This window comes from Oncorhynchus keta, unplaced genomic scaffold (assembly GCF_023373465.1).
Source record: "Oncorhynchus keta strain PuntledgeMale-10-30-2019 unplaced genomic scaffold, Oket_V2 Un_contig_6254_pilon_pilon, whole genome shotgun sequence".
In the NCBI taxonomy this organism is placed as follows: domain Eukaryota; kingdom Metazoa; phylum Chordata; class Actinopteri; order Salmoniformes; family Salmonidae; genus Oncorhynchus; species Oncorhynchus keta.
In genome coordinates, this window is record NW_026288759.1 from 32,501 (window position 1) to 55,698 (window position 23,198).

The window sequence follows — 23,198 nt, forward strand, 5'->3', positions numbered from 1 at the left end:
GTTGGGTTTTAGATCACATGACTTCCATCTTGTTTAGAAACTATTAGTCCAGTGCTTCTTTGACTCAGGCCAGGATTTAATCAGATCAGCGATAACCTGAGGTAACAGACAGACCGAGGTAACAGACAGACCCGAGGTAACAGACAGACCCGAGGTAACAGACAGACCCGAGGTAACAGAGAGACCCGAGGTAACAGAGAGACCCGAGGTAACAGACAGACCCGAGGTAACAGACAGACCCGAGGTAACAGAGAGACCCGAGGTAACAGAGAGACCCGAGGTAACAGACAGACCCGAGGTAACAGAGAGACCCGAGGTAACAGAGAGACCCGAGGTAACAGACAGACCCGAGGTAACAGACAGACCCGAGGTAACCCGCAGGTAGCCTAGTGGTTAGAGAGTGAACCAGTAACCAGCAGGTAGCCTAGTGGTTAGAGTGTTGGGCCAGTAACCAGCAGGTAGCCTAGTATTTAGAGGTTGGACTAGTAACCAGCAGGTAGCCTAGTGGTTAGAGTGTTGGACTAGTAACCAGCAGGTAGCCTAGTGGTTAGAGTGTTGGACTAGTAACCAGCAGGTAGCCTAGTGGTTAGAGTGTTGGACTAGTAACCAGCAGGTAGCCTAGTGGTTAGAGTGTTGGACTAGTAACCAGCAGGTAGCCTAGTGGTTAGAGTGTTGGACTAGTAACCAGCAGGTAGTCTAGTGTTTAGAGTGTTGGACTAGTAACCAGCAGGTAGCCTAGTGGTAAGTGTTGGACTAGTAACCAGCAGGTAGCCTAGTGGTTAGAGTGTTGGACTAGTAACCAGCAGGTAGCCTAGTGGTTAGAGTGTTGGACTAGTAACCAGCAGCTAGCCTAGTGGTTAGAGTGTTGGACTAGTAACCAGCAGGTAGCCTAGTGGTTAGAGTGTTGGACTAGTAACCAGCAGGTAGCCTAGTGGTTAGAGTGTTGGACTAGTAACCAGCAGGTAGACTAGTGGTTAGAGTGTTGGACTAGTAACCAGCAGGTAGCCTAGTGGTTAGAGTGTTGGACTAGTAACCAGCAGGTAGCCTAGTGGTTAGAGTGTTGGACTAGTAACCAGCAGGTAGGCTAGTGGTTAGAGTGTTGGACTAGTAACCAGCAGGTAGCCTAGTGGTTAGAGTGTTGGACTAGTAACCAGCAGGTAGCCTAGTGGTTAGAGTGTTGGACTAGTAACCAGCAGGTATCCTAGTGGTTAGAGTGTTGGACTAGTAACCAGCAGGTATCCTAGTGGTTAGAGTGTTGGACTAGTAACCAGCAGGTAGCCTAGTGGTTAGAGTGTTAATGATATGCATAACGATATGGATAATGATAGGGTCTAATGATATGGATAATGATAGGGTCTAATGGTATGGATAATGATAGGGTCTAATGATAGAGTCTAATGGTATGCATAATGATATGGATAATGATAGGGTCTAATGATATGGATAATGATAGAGTCTAATGGTATGGATAATGATAGGGTCTAATGATATGGATAATGATAGAGTCTAATGGTATGGATAATGATAGGGACAATGATATGGATAATGATAGGGTCTAATGATATGGATAATGATAGGGTCTAATGATAGGGATAATGATAGAGTCTAATGGTATGGATAATGACAGGGATAATGATATGGATAATGATAGGGTCTAATGATATGGATAATGATAGGGTATAATGATAGGGATAATGATAGAGTCTAATGGTATGGATAATGATATGGATAATGGTAGGGTCTAATGATATGGATAATGATAGGGTCTAATGATATGGATAATGATATGGATAATGACAGGGTCTAATGGTATGGATAATGATATGGATAATGATAGGGTCTAATGATATGGATAATGATAGGGTCTAATGGTATGGATAATGATAGGGTCTAATGGTATGGATAATGATAGGGTCTAATGATATGGATAATGGTAGGGTCTAATGATAGGGTCTAATGATAGGGTATAATGATATGGATAATGGTAGGGTCTAATGCTATGGATAATGATAGGGTCTAATGATATGGATAATGGTATGGATAATGATAGGGTTTAATGGTATGGATAATGATAGGGTCTAATGGTATGGATAATGATAGGGTATAATGATATGGATAATGGTAGGGTCTAATGATAGGTCTAATGATATGGATAATGATATGGATAATGGTAGGGTCTAATGCTATGGATAATGATAGGGTCTAATGATATGGATAATGGTATGGATAATGATAGGGTTTAATGATATGGATAATGACAGGGTCTAATGGTATGGATAATGATAGGGTCTAATGGTATGGATAATGATAGGGTCTAATGATATGGATAATGGTAGGGTCTAATGATAGGGTCTAATGATATGGATAATGATATCGATAATGATATGGATAATGATATGGATAATGGTAGGGTCTAATGCTATGGATAATGATAGGGTCTAATGATATGGATAATGGTATGGATAATGATAGGGTTTAATGGTATGGATAATGATAGGGTCTAATGGTATGGATAATGATAGGGTCTAATGGTATGGATAATGATAGGGTCTAATGGTATGGATAATGATAGGGTCTAATGATATGGATAATGATAGAGTCTAATGGTATGGATAATGATAGGGTCTAATGATATGGATAATGATAGGGTCTAATGATCTTGAAAATGTCGGCCGCCTCCTGGGGTTTTGACAACACCAACGCAGTAACACTTCTGACCCCACCTACTATAAACAAAAGCAATGATGAGCTACGGTTATCGTGGGTTATCGTGGGTAATCGTGGGTTATCGTGGGTAATAATGTGTTATCGTGGGTAACCGTGGGTTATCGTGGGTAATCGTGGGTTATCGTGGGAAATCGTTGGTTATCGTGGGTAAATCGTGGGTTATCGTGGGTAATCATGGGTTAACGCTGATCTGGTTGAATCCTGGCCTTCGTCTACACTCAGGATGAATAACGGATGTGCTACGTATTTGTCAAAAATTACATTTTGATATATGTATCGACTGATTACTAGTGCCCTAGGTGGGGATACTGATTGGTTGACTGACTGTTGCCTCCCTAGGTGGGTGAGACTGATTGGTTGACTGACTGTTGTCTCCCTAGGTGGGTGAGACTGATTGGTTGACTGACTGACTGTTGTCTCCCTAGGTGGGTGAGACTGATTGGTTGACTGACTGTTGTCTCCCTAGGTGGGTGATACTGATTGGTTGACTGACTGTTGCCTCCCTAGGTGGGTGAGACTGATTGGTTGACTGACTGTTGTCTCCCTAGGTGGGTGAGACTGATTGGTTGACTGACTGACTGTTGTCTCCCTAGGTGGGTGAGACTGATTGGTTGACTGACTGACTGTTGTCTCCCTAGGTGGGTGAGACTGATTGGTTGACTGACTGACTGTTGTCTCCCTAGGTGGGTGAGACTGATTGGTTGACTGACTGACTGTTGTCTCCCTAGGTGGGTGAGACTGATTGGTTGACTGACTGACTGTTGTCTCTCTAGGTGGGTGAGACTGATTGGTTGACTGACTGTTGTCTCCCTAGGTGGGTGAGACTGATTGGTTGACTGACTGACTGTTGTCTCCCTAGGTGGGTGAGACTGATTGGTTGACTGACTGTTGTCTCCCTAGGTGGGTGAGACTGATTGGTTGACTGACTGACTGTTGTCTCCCTAGGTGGGTGAGACTGATTGGTTGACTGACTGACTGTTGTCTCTCTAGGTGGGTGAGACTGATTGGTTGACTGACTGTTGTCTCCCTAGGTGGGTGAGACTGATTGGTTGACTGACTGTTGTCTCCCTAGGTGGGTGAGACTGATTGGTTGACTGACTGACTGTTGTCTCTCTAGGTGGGTGAGACTGATTGGTTGACTGACTGTTGTCTCTCTAGGTGGGTGAGACCATAGGCATCTCAGAGGAGATCATGGGCCTGACCATCCTGGCAGCGGGCACCTCCATCCCTGACCTCATCACTAGTGTCATCGTGGCCCGGAAAGGACTGGGAGACATGGCTGTGTCCAGCTCAGTGGGATCCAACATCTTCGATATCACTATGGGGTTAGTATAGACCACTATAACTACAGAGATATCACTATGGGGTTAGTATAGACCACTATAACTACAGATATATCACTATGGGGTTAGTATAGACCACTATAACTACAGATATATCACTATGGGGTTAGTATAGACCACTATAACTACAGAGATATCACTATGGGGTTAGTATAGACCACTATAACTACAGAGATATCACTATGGGGTTAGTATAGACCACTATAACTACAGATATATCACTATGGGGTTAGTATAGACCACTATAACTACAGAGATATCACTATGGGGTTAGTATAGACCACTATAACTACAGATATATCACTATGGGGTTAGTATAGACCACTATAACTACAGAGATATCACTATGGGGTTAGTATAGACCACTATAACTACAGAGATATCACTATGGGGTTAGTATAGACAACTATAACTACAGAGATATCACTATGGGGTTAGTATAGACCACTATAACTACAGAGATATCACTATGGGGTTAGTATAGACCACTATAACTACAGAGATATCACTATGGGGTTAGTATAGACCACTATAACTACATAGATATCACTATGGGGTTAGTATAGACCACTGTAACTACAGAGATATCACTATGGGGTTAGTATAGACCACTATAACTACAGAGATATCACTATGGGGTTAGTATAGACCACTATAACTACAGATATATCACTATGGGGTTAGTATAGACCACTATAACTACAGAGATATCACTATGGGGTTAGTATAGACCACTATAACTACAGAGATATCACTATGGGGTTAGTATAGACCACTATAACTACAGAGATATCACTATGGGGTTAGTATAGACCACTGTAACTACAGAGATATCACTATGGGGTTAGTATAGACCACTATAACTACAGAGATATCACTATGGGGTTAGTATAGACCACTATAACTACAGATATATCACTATGGGGTTAGTATAGACCACTATAACTACAGATATATCACTATGGGGTTAGTATAGACCACTATAACTACAGAGATATCACTATGGGGTTAGTATAGACCACTATAACTACAGAGATATCACTATGGGGGTTAGTATAGACCACTATAACTACAGATATATCACTATGGGGTTAGTATAGACCACTATAACTACAGAGATATCACTATGGGGTTAGTATAGACCACTATAACTACAGAGATATCACTATGGGGTTAGTATAGACCACTATAACTACAGATATATCACTATGGGGTTAGTATAGACCACTATAACTACAGATATATCACTATAGGGTTAGTATAGACCACTATAACTACAGAGATATCACTATGGTGTTAGTATAGACCACTATAACTACAGAGATATCACTATGGGGTTAGTATAGACCACTATAACTACAGAGATATCACTATGGGGTTACTATAGACCACTATAACTACAGAGATATCACTATGGGGTTAGTATAGACCACTATAACTACAGAGATATCACTATGGGGTTAGTATAGACCACTATAACTACAGATATATCACTATGGGGTTAGTATAGACCACTATAACTACAGAGATATCACTATGGGGTTAGTATAGACCACTATAACTACAGAGATATCACTATGGGGTTAGTATAGACCACTATAACTACAGATATATCACTATGGGGTTAGTATAGACCTCTATAACTACAGAGATATCACTGTGAAATGTGTACCGTTGTCTGTTGTAAACGATCAAGGCAATTTGTGTTACTACTCTCAAAAGTGATTGTCTCTCCCCCTCTGCCTCCACCCTTCCTCTCCTCTCTACATCCCTCTGCCTCCATCCTTCCTCTCCCTCTGCCTCCATCCTTCCTCTCTCCCTCTGCCTCCACCCTTCCTCTCCCTCTGCCTCCACCCTTCCTCTCCCTCTCTACATCCCTCTGCCTCCACCCTTCCTCTCTCCCTCTGCCTCTACCCTTCCCTCTCTGTCTCTCTCTCTCTACCCTTCCTCTCTCCATCTGCCTCCACCCTTCCTCTCTCCCTCTGCCTCTACCCTTCCTCTCTCTACATCCCTCTGCCTCCACCCTTCCTCTCTCCCTCTGCCTCTACCCTTCCTCTCTCTGTCTCTCTCTCTCTACATCCCTCTGCCTCTACCCTTCTCTCTCTCTGTCTCTCCCTCTCTAAATCCCTCCGCCTCCACCCTTCCTTTCTCTCTGTCTCTCCCTCTCTACATCCCTCTGCCTCTACCATTCCCTCTCTCTCTCTACATCCCTCTGCCTCCACCCTTCCTCTCCCTCTGCCTCCACCCTCCTCTCTCTCTGTCTACATCCCTCTGCCTCCACCCTTCCTTTCCCTCTGCCTCCACCCCTCCTCTCTACATCCCTCTGCCTCTACCCTTCCTCTCTCTCTCCCCCTCTACATCCCTCTGCCTCCAACCTTCCTTTCTCTGTCTCTCCCTCTGCCTCCACCCCTCCTCTCTCTCTACATCCCTCTGCCTCTACCCTTCCTTTCCCTGTCTCTCCCTCTCTACATCCCTCTGCCTCTACCCTTCCTCTCTCTGTCTCTCCCTCTGCCTCCACCCCTCCTCTCTCTGTCTCTCTCTCTACATCCCTCTGCCTTCACCCTTCCTATCTCTGTCTCTCCCTCTGCCTCCACCCCTCCTCTCTCTACATCCCTCTGCCTCCACCCTTCCTCTCTCTCTCTCTCCCTCTGCCTCTACCCTTCCTCTCTCTGTCCTTCCTCCCTCTCTACATCCCTCTGCCTCTACCCTTCCTTTCTCTCTGTCTCTCCCTCTCTACATCCCTCTGCCTCCACCCTTCCTCTCTCTGTCTGCCCCCCCAACATTACTCCAGTCTGCCTGTCCCATGGTTGATCTTCTCGGCGATGCAAGGCGGCGTACCGGTGGCGGTGAACTCCAATGGTCTGTTCTGTGCCATCGTGCTCCTCTTCGTCATGCTCCTCTTCGTCATCGTCAGCATCGCGCGTGTCGGTGGAAGATGAGCCGCGTTCTGGGCCTCACCATGTTCATGCTTTACTTTGTGTTCCTGGTGCTCAGCGATGCTGGAAGACCGTATTATTATCTGCCCTGTCTCCATCTGAGGTCAGAGGTCAGACACACTTACTCTGGAACCCAGTCCACCCACTGGGGAGCCAGGCCCACCCACTTGGAACCCAGTCCACCCACTGGGGAGCCAGACACACCCACTTGGAACCCAGTCCACCCACTTGAACCCAGTCCACCCACTGGGGAGCCAGGCCCACCACCCTGGAACCCAGTCCACCACTTGGAACCCAGTCCACCCACTGGGGAGCCAGACACACCCACTTGGAACCCAGTCCACCCACTGGGGAGCCAGGCCCACCCACTTGGAAACCCAGTCCACCCACTGGGGAGCCAGGCCCACCCACTTGGAACCCAGTCCACCCACTGGGGAGCCAGACACACCCACTTGGAACCCAGTCCACCCACTGGGGAGTCAGGCCCACCCACTCTGGAACCGGAGTCCACCCACTTGGAACCCAGTCCACCCACTGGGGAGCCAGACACACCCACTTGGAACCCAGTCCACCCAACCATTATGTTAGCTTCAGGAACCTCTTCTTTTTTAAATGTAATTTTTACTAAAGATGAAACTGAATGTGTTGTACTGTACAGAGCATTATGGGTACTGTAGTACATCATACTACAATGAGGGAGGGGAAAAAAGAGGCGTGTCAGGAAGTCATTTAAATAATAACCGCCAAAACTGTATCGTTGTCGGTCACTAACATTCACCGTACAGGGGGGTTAGAGGTCCCCTAGTGTTACTGTCCAGAGGGGATTGTGTTGTATGTGTTGAGCCAGGTGTTGTTGAATCAAACTGTATCGTTGTCGGTCACTAACATTCACCGTACAGGGGGGTTAGAGGTCCCCTAGTGTTACTGTCCACAGAGGGGATTGTGTTGTATGTGTTGAGCCAGGTATTGTTGAATCAGTGGACACCTCTATGGTTGGACTATGGCTGGTCTCCTTCACCAGAACTGACTTGCAGCAGTAGAGGTTGTCTGTCCACAACATCCTGAAGAGAGACTCAGTAATCCTCGACGTTGTCCAGCCACACAAACACATCCATTTTAGTGTTCATCCGTGTATAAATGTCAATACAGTCATTTCTTTTAGAGTCAAAAAAACAAAACACCCCGGTTTATCAGGTGCAGAGGTACAGCAGCTTTTTGAGTTCTTCAGTGTGAATGATTCAGTGTGTAGAATAGTAATAGAAATGTAGTTCAGTTACACGAGCCCCTATGTAACCATTATATCATTAACTGTCAGCATTGTAGTGTGTCATGTGTTATGTATGTATGCAATACACTTGTGTGTGGGGGTCAGAAGGATGCAAAGAGAATGTATTGATGTATAGTAAACTATCCATATGTTGTACTTACAATCCATGCTGCAATTAAATCCTTTTTAAAAAATAATATTCAATACAAGTGTAGTGTTGATTGGTTAATTAATTATGTTGTGTGAAAACAAATGTTCTGAGGTCATTTGAAATTGAAGCCAGGATTCAATCAAAAAGGTGTATTATCGGAAAACTATATACAACAAAGTGTGTTGTTGACAGTATGTCTTTCAAACGCCATTTTCCCCCGGTTGACAAAGATGGCGTCGCTGTCAAGGCTGAGGACGTCGTTTTCAGCATGAATCCCAGACGTGATTAAATCCCCGTGTAGAAACACACACGATTGGACACGGTAGACGTGATTAAATCCCCCGTGCAGAAACACACACGATTGGACACGGTAGACGGATTAAATCCCTCAGAGAAACACACACGATTGGCCACGGTAGACGTGATTAAATCCCTGGAGAAACACACACGATTGGCCACGGTAAACGTGATTAAATCCTGTGGAGAAACACACACGATTGGCCACGGTAGACGTGATTAAATCCCAGTGGAGAAACACACACGATTGGACACGGTAGACGTGATTAAATCCCCGTAGAAACACACACGATTGGACACGGTAGACGTGATTAAATCCCCGTGTAGAAACACACACGATTGGCCACGGTAGACGTGATTAAATCCCCGTGTAGAAACACACACGATTGGCCACGGTAGACGTGATTAAATCCCCGTGTAGAAACACACACGATTGGACACGGTAGACGTGATTAAATCCCCGTGTAGAAACACACACGACCACGGTAGACGTGATTAAATCCCTGTGGAGAAACACACACGATTGGCCACGGTAGACGTGATTAAATCCCTGTGGAGAAACACACACGATTGGCCACGGTAAACGTGATTAAATCCCTGTGGAGAAACACACACGATTGGCCACGGTAGACGTGATTAAATCCCTGTGGAGAAACACACACGATTGGACACGGTAGACGTGATTAAATCCCTGTGTAGAAACACACACGATTGGCCACGGTAGACGTGATTAAATCCCAGTGTAGAAACACACACGATTGGCCACGGTAGACGTGATTAAATCCCAGTGTAGAAACACACACGATTGGCCACGGTAGACGTGATTAAATCCAGTGTAGAAACACACACGATTGGCCACGGTAGACGTGATTAAATCCCCGTGTAGAAACACACACGATTGGACACGGTAGACGTGATTAAATCCCCGTGTAGAAACACACACGATTGGACACGGTAGACGTGATTAAATCCCCGTGTAGAAACACACACGATTGGCCACGGTAGACGTGATTAAATCCCTGTGTAGAAACACACACGATTGGCCACGGTAGACGGATTAAATCCCCGTGTAGAAACACACACGATTGGACACGGTAGACGTGATTAAATCCCAGTGTAGAAACACACACGATTGGACACGGTAGACGTGATTAAATCCCCGTGTAGAAACACACACGATTGGCCACGGTAGACGTGATTAAATCCCTGTGAGAAACACACACGATTGGACACGGTAGACGTGATTAAATCCCCGTGTAGAAACACACACGATTGGCCACGGTAGATGTGATTAAATCCCTGTGTAGAAACACACACGATTGGCCACGGTAGATTTGATTAAATCCCGTGTAGAAACACACACGATTGGCCACGGTAGACGTGATTAAATCCCAGTGTAGAAAACACACGATTGGCCACGGTAGACGTGATTAAATCCCAGTGTAGAAACACACACGATTGGCCACGGTAGACGTGATTAAATCCCCGTGTAGAAACACACACGATTGGACACGGTAGACGTGATTAAATCCCCGTGCAGAAACACACACGATTGGACACGGTAGACGGATTAAATCCCCGTGCAGAAACACACACGATTGGCCACGGTAGACGTGATTAAATCCCCTGTAGAAACACACACGATTGGCCACGGTAGACGTGATTAAATCCCCGTGTAGAAACACACACGATTGGACACGGTAGACGTGATTAAATCCCAGTGTAGAAACACACACGATTGGACACGGTAGACGTGATTAAATCCCCGTGTAGAAACACACACGATTGGCCACGGTAGACGTGATTAAATCCCCCGTGTAGAAAACACACACGATTGGACACGGTAGACGTGATTAAATCCCCGTGTAGAAACACACACGATTGGACACGGTAGACGTGATTAAATCCCCGTGTAGAAACACACACGATTGGACACGGTAGACGTGATTAAATCCCCGTGTAGAAACACACACGATTGGACACGGTAGATGTGATTAAATCCCAGTGTAGAAACACACACGATTGGACACGGTAGACGTGATTAAATCCCCGTGTAGAAACACACACGATTGGACACGGTAGACGGATTAAATCCCCCGTGTAGAAACACACACGATTGGCCACGGTAGACGTGATTAAATCCCAGTGTAGAAACACACACGATTGGCCACGGTAGACGTGATTAAATCCCTGTGTAGAAACACACACGATTGGCCACGGTAGACGTGATTAAATCCCAGTGTAGAAACACACACGATTGGCCACGGTAGACGTGATTAAGTCCAGTGTAGAAACACACACGATTGGCCACGGTAGACGTGATTAAATCCCCCGTGTAGAAACACACACGATTGGACACGGTAGACGTGATTAAATCCCCGTGTAGAAACACACACGATTGGACACGGTAGACGTGATTAAATCCCCCGTGTAGAAACACACACGATTGGCCACGGTAGACGTGATTAAATCCCTGTGGAGAAACACACACGATTGGACACGGTAGACGTGATTAAATCCCCGTGTAGAAACACACGATTGGCCACGGTAGATGTGATTAAATCCCTGTGTAGAAACACACACGATTGGCCACGGTAGATGTGATTAAATCCCTGTGTAGAAACACACACGATTGGCCACGGTAGACGTGATTAAATCCCTGTGTAGAAACACACACGATTGGCCACGGTAGACGTGATTAAATCCCAGTGTAGAAACACACACGATTGGCCACGGTAGACGTGATTAAATCCCAGTGTAGAAACACACACGATTGGCCACGGTAGACGTGATTAAAACCCCGTGGCCACGGTAGAAACACACACGATTGGACACGGTAGACGTGATTAAATCCCCGTGTAGAAACACACACGATTGGACACGGTAGACGTGATTAAATCCCCGTGTAGAAACACACACGATTGGCCACGGTAGACGTGATTAAATCCCCGTAGAAACACACACGATTGGCCACGGTAGACGTGATTAAATCCCAGTGTAGAAACACACACGATTGGACACGGTAGACGTGATTAAATCCCAGTGTAGAAACACACACGATTGGACACGGTAGACGTGATTAAATCCCCGTGCAGAAAACACACACGATTGGCCACGGTAGACGGATTAAATCCACGTGTAGAAACACACACGATTGGACACGGTAGACGTGATTAAATCCCTGTGTAGAAACACACACGATTGGACACGGTAGACGTGATTAAATCCCCGTGTAGAAACACACACGATTGGACACGGTAGACGTGATTAAATCCCCGTGTAGAAACACACACGATTGGACACGGTAGACGTGATTAAATCCCAGTGTAGAAACACACACGATTGGACACGGTAGACGTGATTAAATCCCAGTGTAGAAACACACACGATTGGACACGGTAGACGTGATTAAATCCCCGTGTAGAAACACACACGATTGGCCACGGTAGACGTGATTAAATCCCCCGTGTAGAAACACACACGATTGACACGGTAGACGTGATTAAATCCCCGTGTAGAAACACACACGATTGGCCACGGTAGATGTGATTAAATCCCTGTGTAGAAACACACACGATTGGCCACGGTAGACGTGATTAAATCCCTGTGTAGAAACACACACGATTGGACACGGTAGATGTGATTAAATCCCAGTGTAGAAACACACACGATTGGCCACGGTAGACGTGATTAAATCCCCGTGTAGAAACACACACGATTGGCCACGGTAGACGTGATTAAATCCCCGTGTAGAAACACACACGATTGGCCACGGTAGACGTGATTAAATCCCCATGTAGAAACACACACGATTGGACACGGTAGACGTGATTAAATCCCGTGTAGAAACACACACGATTGGCCACGGTAGACGTGATTAAATCCCTGTGTAGAAACACACACGATTGGACACGGTAGACGTGATTAAATCCCTGTGGAGAAACACACACGATTGGACACGGTAGACGTGATTAAATCCCCGTGTAGAAACACACACGATTGGACACGGTAGACGTGATTAAATCCCAGTGTAGAAACACACACGATTGGCCACGGTAGACGTGATTAAATCCCCGTGTAGAAACACACACGATTGGACACGGTAGACGTGATTAAATCCCCGTGTAGAAACACACACGATTGGACACGGTAGACGTGATTAAATCCCCGTGTAGAAACACACACGATTGGACACGGTAGACGTGATTAAATCCCAGTGTAGAAACACACACGATTGACACGGTAGATGTGATTAAATCCCAGTGTAGAAACACACACGATTGGACACGGTAGACGATTGATTAAATCCCCGTGTAGAAACACACACGATTGGACACGGTAGACGTGATTAAATCCCCGTGTAGAAACACACACGATTGGACACGGTAGACGTGATTAAATCCCCCAGTGTAGAAACACACACGATTGGCCACGGTAGACGTGATTAAATCCCTGTGAGAAACACACACGATTGGCCACGGTAGACGTGATTAAATCCCAGTGTAGAAACACACACGATTGGCCACGGTAGACGTGATTAAGTCCCAGTGTAGAAACACACACGATTGGCCACGGTAGACGTGATTAAATCCCCGTGTAGAAACACACACGATTGGACACGGTAGACGTGATTAAATCCCCCGTGTAGAAACACACACGATTGGACACGGTAGACGTGATTAAATCCAGTGCAGAAACACACACGATTGGCCACGGTAGACGTGATTAAATCCCTGTGGAGAAACACACACGATTGGACACGGTAGACGTGATTAAATCCCCGTGCCAGAAACACACACGATTGGCCACGGTAGATGTGATTAAATCCCTGTGTAGAAACACACACGATTGGACACGGTAGATGTGATTAAATCCCTGTGTAGAAACACACACGATTGGCCACGGTAGACGTGATTAAATCCCTGTGTAGAAACACACACGATTGGCCACGGTAGACGTGATTAAATCCCAGTTAGAAACACACACGATTGGCCACGGTAGACGTGATTAAATCCACGTGTAGAAACACACACGATTGGACACGGTAGACGTGATTAAATCCCCGTGTAGAAACACACACGATTGGACACGGTAGACGTGATTAAATCCCCGTGTAGAAACACACACGATTGGACACGGTAGATGTGATTAAATCCCAGTGTAGAAACACACACGATTGGACACGGTAGACGTGATTAAATCCCCGTGTAGAAACACACACGATTGGACACGGTAGACGTGATTAAATCCCCGTGTAGAAACACACACGATTGGCCACGGTAGACGTGATTAAATCCCAGTGTAGAAACACACACGATTGGCCACGGTAGACGTGATTAAATCCCCGTGTAGAAACACACACGATTGGCCACGGTAGACGTGATTAAATCCCAGTGTAGAAAACACACGATTGGCCACGGTAGACGTGATTAAATCCCAGTGTAGAAACACACACGATTGGCCACGGTAGACGTGATTAAATCCCCGTGTAGAAACACACACGATTGGACACGGTAGACGTGATTAAATCCCCGATTGGGACACGGCAGAAACACACACGATTGGACACGGTAGACGTGATTAAATCCCCCGTGTAGAAACACACACGATTGGCCACGGTAGACGTGATTAAATCCCCGTGTAGAAACACACACGATTGGCCACGGTAGACGGATTAAATCCCCGTGTAGAAACACACACGATTGGACACGGTAGACGTGATAAATCCCCGTGTAGAAACACACACGATTGGACACGGTAGACGTGATTAAATCCCCGTGTAGAAACACACACGATTGGACACGGTAGACGTGATTAAATCCCCGTGTAGAAACACACACGATTGGACACGGTAGACGTGATTAAATCCCCGTGTAGAAAACACACGATTGGACACGGTAGATGTGATTAAATCCCAGTGTAGAAACACACGATTGGACACGGTAGACGTGATTAAATCCCCGTGTAGAAACACACACGATTGGACACGGTAGACGTGATTAAATCCCCGTGTAGAAACACACACGATTGGCCACGGTAGACGTGATTAAATCCCTGTGTAGAAACACACACGATTGGCCACGGTAGACGTGATTAAATCCCCGTGCAGAAACACACACGATTGGACACGGTAGACGTGATTAAATCCCAGTGTAGAAACACACACGATTGGACACGGTAGACGTGATTAAATCCCCGTGTAGAAACACACACGATTGGCCACGGTAGACGTGATTAAATCCCGTGCAGAAACACACGATTGGACACGGTAGACGTGATTAAATCCCCAGAAAACACACGATTGGACACGGTAGACGTGATTAAATCCCCGTGTAGAAACACACACGATTGGACACGGTAGACGTGATTAAATCCCCGTGTAGAAACACACACGATTGGACACGGTAGATGTGATTAAATCCCAGTGTAGAAACACACACGATTGGACACGGTAGACGTGATTAAATCCCCGATGTAGAAACACACATTGATTGGACACGGTAGACGTGATTAAATCCCCGTGTAGAAACACACACGATTGGCCACGGTAGACGTGATTAAATCCCAGTGTAGAAACACACACGATTGGACACGGTAGACGTGATTAAATCCCAGTGTAGAAACACACACGATTGGACACGGTAGACGTGATTAAATCCCTGTGTAGAAACACACACGATTGGCCACGGTAGACGTGATTAAATCCCCGTGTAGAAACACACACGATTGGACACGGTAGACGTGATTAAATCCCCCGTGTAGAAACACACACGATTGGACACGGTAGATGTGATTAAATCCCAGTGTAGAAACACACACGATTGGACACGGTAGACGTGATTAAATCCCAGTGTAGAAACACACACGATTGGACACTGTAGACGTGATTAAATCCCCGTGTAGAAAACACACGATTGGACACGGTAGACGTGATTAAAGCAGAAACACACACGATTGGCCACGGTAGACGTGATTAAATCCCGTGTAGAAACACACGATTGGCACGGTAGACGTGATTAAATCCCCGCAGAAACACACACGATTGGACACGGTAGACGTGATTAAATCCCAGTGTAGAAACACACACGATTGGACACGGTAGACGTGATTAAATCCCTGTGGAGAAACACACACGATTACGGTAGACGTGATTAAATCCCAGTGTAGAAACACACACGATTGGACACGGTAGACGTGATTAAATCCCCGTGTAGAAACACACACGATTGGCCACGGTAGACGTGATTAAATCCCTGTGTAGAAACACACACGATTGGCCACGGTAGACGTGATTAAATCCCCGTGTAGAAACACACACGATTGGACACGGTAGACGTGATTAAATCCCCGTGCAGAAACACACACGATTGGCCACGGTAGACGTGATTAAATCCCTGTGTAGAAACACACACGATTGGCCACGGTAGACGTGATTAAATCCCGTGCAGAAACACACACGATTGGACACGGTAGACGTGATTAAATCCCAGTGTAGAAACACACACGATTGGACACGGTAGACGTGATTAAATCCCCGTAGAAACACACACGATTGGCCACGGTAGACGTGATTAAATCCCTGTGGAGAAACACACACGATTGGACACGGTAGACGTGATTAAATCCCCGTGTAGAAACACACACGATTGGCCACGGTAGATGTGATTAAATCCCTGTGTAGAAACACACACGATTGGCCACGGTAGACGTGATTAAATCCCTGTGTAGAAACACACACGATTGGCCACGGTAGACGTGATTAAATCCCAGTGTAGAAACACACACGATTGGCCACGGTAGACGTGATTAAATCCCAGTGTAGAAACACACACGATTGGCCACGGTAGACGTGATTAAATCCCCGTGTAGAAACACACACGATTGGACACGGTAGACGTGATTAAATCCCCGTGCAGAAACACACACGATTGGACACGGTAGACGTGATTAAATCCCCGTGTAGAAACACACACGATTGGCCACGGTAGACGTGATTAAATCCCTGTGTAGAAACACACACGATTGGCCACGGTAGACGTGATTAAATCCCCGTGCAGAAACACACGATTGGACACGGTAGACGTGATTAAATCCCAGTGTAGAAACACACACGATTGGACACGGTAGACGTGATTAAATCCCCGTGTAGAAACACACGATTGGCCACGGTAGACGTGATTAAATCCCCGTGTAGAAACACACACGATTGGACACGGTAGACGTGATTAAATCCCCGTGTAGAAACACACACGATTGGACACGGTAGACGTGATTAAATCCCCGATGTAGAAACACACACGATTGGACACGGTAGACGTGATTAAATCCCCGTGTAGAAACACACACGATTGGACACGGTAGATGTGATTAAATCCCAGTGTAGAAACACACACGATTGGACACGGTAGACGTGATTAAATCCCCGTAGAAACACACACGATTGGACACGGTAGACGTGATTAAATCCCCGTGTAGAAACACACACGATTGGCCACGGTAGACGTGATTAAATCCCAGTGTAGAAACACACACGATTGGCCACGGTAGACGTGATTAAATCCCTGTGTAGAAACACACACGATTGGCCACGGTAGACGTGATTAAATCCCAGTGTAGAAACACACACGATTGGCCACGGTAGACGTGATTAAGTCCCAGTGTAGAAACACACACGATTGGCCACGGTAGATGTGATTAAATCCCCGTGTAGAAACACACACGATTGGACACGGTAGACGTGATTAAATCCCCGTGTAGAAACACACACGATTGGACACGGTAGACGTGATTAAATCCCCGTGTAGAAACACACACGATTGGACACGGTAGACGTGATTAAATCCCCGTGTAGAAACACACACGATTGGCCACGGTAGACGTGATTAAATCCCCGTGTAGAAACACACACGATTGGCCACGGTAGACGTGATTAAATCCCTGTGTAGAAACACACACGATTGGACACGGTAGACGTGATTAAATCCCCGTGTAGAAACACACACGATTGGACACGGTAGACGTGATTAAATCCCCGTGTAGAAACACACACGATTGGACACGGTAGACGTGATTAAATCCCCGTGTAGAAACACACACGATTGGACACGGTAGACGTGATTAAATCCCCGTGTAGAAAACACACGATTGGACACGGTAGATGTGATTAAATCCCAGTGTAGAAACACACACGATTGGACACGGTAGACGTGATTAAATCCCCGTATAGAAACACACACGATTGGACACGGTAGACGTGATTAAATCCCCGTGTAGAAACACACACGATTGGCCACGGTAGACGTGATTAAATCCCTGTGTAGAAACACACACGATTGGACACGGTAGACGTGATTAAATCCCCGTGTAGAAACACACACGATTGGACACGGTAGACGTGATTAAATCCCAGTGTAGAAACACACACGATTGGACACGGTAGACGTGATTAAATCCCCGTGTAGAAACACACACGATTGGCCACGGTAGACGTGATTAAATCCCTGTGTAGAAACACACACGATTGGACACGGTAGACGTGATTAAATCCCCGTGTAGAAACACACACGATTGGACACGGTAGACGTGATTAAATCCCCGTGTAGAAACACACACGATTGGACACGGTAGACGTGATTAAATCCCCGTGTAGAAACACACACGATTGGACACGGTAGATGTGATTAAATCCCAGTGTAGAAACACACACGATTGGACACGGTAGACGTGATTAAATCCCCGTGTAGAAACACACACGATTGGACACGGTAGACGTGATTAAATCCCCCGTGCAGAAACACACACGATTGGCCACGGTAGACGTGATTAAATCCCCAGTGTAGAAACACACACGATTGGACACGGTAGACGTGATTAAATCCCCAGTGTAGAAACACACACGATTGGACACGGTAGACGTGATTAAATCCCTGTGTAGAAACACACACGATTGGCCACGGTAGACGTGATTAAATCCCGTGCAGAAACACACACGATTGGACACGGTAGACGTGATTAAATCCCTGTGTAGAAACACACACGATTGGACACGGTAGATGTGATTAAATCCCAGTGTAGAAACACACACGATTGGACACGGTAGACGTGATTAAATCCCAGTGTAGAAACACACACGATTGGACACTGTAGACGTGATTAAATCCCCGCAGAAACACACACGATTGGACACGGTAGACGTGATTAAATCCCCGTGCAGAAAACACACACGATTGGCCACGGTAGACGTGATTAAATCCCCGTGTAGAAACACACACGATTGGACACGGTAGACGTGATTAAATCCCCGTGTAGAAACACACACGATTGGACACGGTAGATGTGATTAAATCCCAGTGTAGAAACACACACGATTGGACACGGTAGACGTGATTAAATCCCAGTGTAGAAACACACGATTGGACACTGTAGACGTGATTAAATCCCCGTGTAGAAACACACACGATTGGACACGGTAGACGTGATTAAATCCCCGTGTAGAAACACACACGATTGGCCACGGTAGACGGATTAAATCCCCGTGTAGAAACACACGATTGGCCACGGTAGACGTGATTAAATCCCGTGTAGAAACACACACGATTGGACACGGTAGACGTGATTAAATCCCAGTGCAGAAACACACACGATTGGACACGGTAGACGTGATTAAATCCCCTGTGAGAAACACACACGATTGGCCACGGTAGACGTGATTAAATCCCAGTGTAGAAACACACACGATTGGACACGGTAGACGTGATTAAATCCCCGTGTAGAAACACACACGATTGGCCACGGTAGACGTGATTAAATCCCTGTGTAGAAACACACACGATTGGCCACGGTAGACGTGATTAAATCCCCGCAGAAACACACACGATTGGACACGGTAGACGTGATTAAATCCCCGTGTAGAAACACACACGACACACGGTAGACGTGATTAAATCCCTGTGTAGAAACACACACGATTGGCCACGGTAGACGTGATTAAATCCCTCGTGTAGAAACACACACGATTGGACACGGTAGACGTGATTAAATCCCAGTGTAGAAACACACACGATTGGACACGGTAGACGTGATTAAATCCCCGTGTAGAAACACACACGATTGGCCACGGTAGACGTGATTAAATCCCTGTGAGAAACACACACGATTGGACACGGTAGACGTGATTAAATCCCCGTGTAGAAACACACACGATTGGCCACGGTAGATGTGATTAAATCCCTGTGTAGAAACACACACGATTGGCCACGGTAGACGTGATTAAATCCCTGTGTAGAAACACACACGATTGGCCACGGTAGACGTGATTAAATCCCAGTGTAGAAACACACACGATTGGCCACGGTAGACGTGATTAAATCCCAGTGTAGAAACACACACGATTGGACACGGTAGACGTGATTAAATCCCCGTGTAGAAACACACACGATTGGACACGGTAGACGTGATTAAATCCCCGTGTAGAAACACACACGATTGGACACGGTAGACGTGATTAAATCCCCGTGTAGAAACACACACGATTGGCCACGGTAGACGTGATTAAATCCCTGTGTAGAAACACACACGATTGGCCACGGTAGACGTGATTAAATCCCTGTGTAGAAACACACACGATTGGACACGGTAGACGTGATTAAATCCCTGTGTAGAAACACACACGATTGGACACGGTAGACGTGATTAAATCCCCGTGTAGAAACACACACGATTGGCCACGGTAGACGTGATTAAATCCCAGTGTAGAAACACACACGATTGGACACGGTAGACGTGATTAAATCCCTGTGTAGAAACACACACGATTGGACACGGTAGACGTGATTAAATCCCCGTGTGTAGAAACACACACGATTGGACACGGTAGACGTGATTAAATCCCCGTGTAGAAACACACACGATTGGACACGGTAGATGTGATTAAATCCCAGTGTAGAAACACACACGATTGGACACGGTAGACGTGATTAAATCCCCGTGTAGAAACACACACGATTGGACACGGTAGACGTGATTAAATCCCCGTGTAGAAACACACACGATTGGCCACGGTAGACGTGATTAAATCCCAGTGTAGAAACACACACGATTGGCCACGGTAGACGTGATTAAATCCCCTGTGTAGAAACACACACGATTGGCCACGGTAGACGTGATTAAATCCCAGTGTAGAAACACACACGATTGGCCACGGTAGACGGATTAAGTCCCAGTGTAGAAACACACACGATTGGCCACGGTAGACGTGATTAAATCCCCGTGCAGAAACACACACGATTGGACACGGTAGACGTGATTAAATCCCCGTGTAGAAACACACACGATTGGACACGGTAGACGTGATTAAATCCCGTGTAGAAACACACACGATTGGACACGGTAGACGTGATTAAATCCCCGTGTAGAAACACACACGATTGGCCACGGTAGACGTGATTAAATCCCCGTGTAGAAACACACACGATTGGCCACGGTAGACGTGATTAAATCCCCGTGTAGAAACACACACGATTGGACACGGTAGACGTGATTAAATCCCCGTGTAGAAACACACACGATTGGACACGGTAGACGTGATTAAATCCCCGTGTAGAAACACACACGATTGGACACGGTAGACGTGATTAAATCCCCGTGTAGAAACACACACGATTGGACACGGTAGACGTGATTAAATCCCCGTGTAGAAACACACACGATTGGACACGGTAGATGTGATTAAATCCCAGTGTAGAAACACACACGATTGGACACGGTAGACGTGATTAAATCCCCGTGTAGAAACACACACGATTGGACACGGTAGACGTGATTAAATCCCGTGTAGAAACACACACGATTGGCCACGGTAGACGTGATTAAATCCCAGTGTAGAAACACACACGATTGGCCACGGTAGACGTGATTAAATCCCTGTGTAGAAACACACACGATTGGCCACGGTAGACGTGATTAAATCCCAGTGTAGAAACACACACGATTGGCCACGGTAGACGTGATTAAGTCCCAGTGTAGAAACACACACGATTGGCCACGGTAGACGTGATTAAATCCCCGTGTAGAAACACACACGATTGGACACGGTAGACGTGATTAAATCCCGTGTAGAAACACACACGATTGGACACGGTAGACGTGATTAAATCCCGTGTAGAAACACACACGATTGGACACGGTAGACGTGATTAAATCCCGTGTAGAAACACACACGATTGGCCACGGTAGACGTGATTAAATCCCCCGTGTAGAAACACACACGATTGGCCACGGTAGACGTGATTAAATCCCCGTGTAGAAAACACACGATTGGACACGGTAGACGTGATTAAATCCCCGTGTAGAAACACACACGATTGGACACGGTAGACGTGATTAAATCCCTGTGTAGAAACACACACGATTGGACACGGTAGACGTGATTAAATCCCCGTGTAGAAACACACACGATTGGACACGGTAGACGTGATTAAATCCCCGTGTAGAAACACACACGATTGGACACGGTAGATGTGATTAAATCCCAGTGTAGAAACACACACGATTGGACACGGTAGACGTGATTAAATCCCCGTATAGAAACACACACGATTGGACACGGTAGACGTGATTAAATCCCTGTGTAGAAACACACACGATTGGCCACGGTAGACGTGATTAAATCCCTGTGTAGAAACACACACGATTGGCCACGGTAGACGTGATTAAATCCCCGTGTAGAAACACACACGATTGGACACGGTAGACGTGATTAAATCCCAGTGTAGAAACACACACGATTGGACACGGTAGACGTGATTAAATCCCCGTGTAGAAACACACACGATTGGCCACGGTAGACGTGATTAAATCCCGTGTAGAAACACACACGATTGGACACGGTAGACGTGATTAAATCCCCGTGTAGAAACACACACGATTGGACACGGTAGACGTGATTAAATCCCCGTGTAGAAACACACACGATTGGACACGGTAGACGTGATTAAATCCCAGTGTAGAAACACACACGATTGGACACGGTAGACGTGATTAAATCCCGTGTAGAAACACACACGATTGGCCACGGTAGACGTGATTAAATCCCCGTGTAGAAACACACACGATTGGACACGGTAGACGTGATTAAATCCCCGTGTAGAAACACACACGATTGGACACGGTAGACGTGATTAAATCCCCGTAGAAACACACACGATTGGACACGGTAGACGTGATTAAATCCCCGTAGAAACACACACGATTGGACACGGTAGATGTGATTAAATCCCAGTGTAGAAACACACACGATTGGACACGGTAGACGTGATTAAATCCCCGTGTAGAAACACACACGATTGGACACGGTAGACGTGATTAAATCCCCGTGTAGAAACACACGATTGGCCACGGTAGACGTGATTAAATCCCAGTGTAGAAACACACACGATTGGCCACGGTAGACGGATTAAATCCCTGTGTAGAAACACACA

At 46.1% G+C, this 23,198-nt stretch overlaps 1 protein-coding gene across 1 annotated transcript in view; it reads left to right on the forward strand.

Annotated features, from left to right (window-relative positions):
- LOC127925786 (sodium/potassium/calcium exchanger 1-like) overlaps positions 1-7,108 on the forward strand; it is a gene marked incomplete at its 5' end in the record, with an annotated part of 10,554 nt that extends 3,446 nt beyond the window's left edge. The window contains 4 exon segments of the mRNA XM_052511101.1: positions 3,886-4,052; positions 6,862-6,989; positions 6,992-7,064; positions 7,066-7,108. Of these exon segments, the coding sequence (XP_052367061.1) occupies positions 3,886-4,052; positions 6,862-6,989; positions 6,992-7,064; positions 7,066-7,108 (411 nt within the window).
- Positions 7,109-23,198: the final 16,090 nt, after the last annotated feature.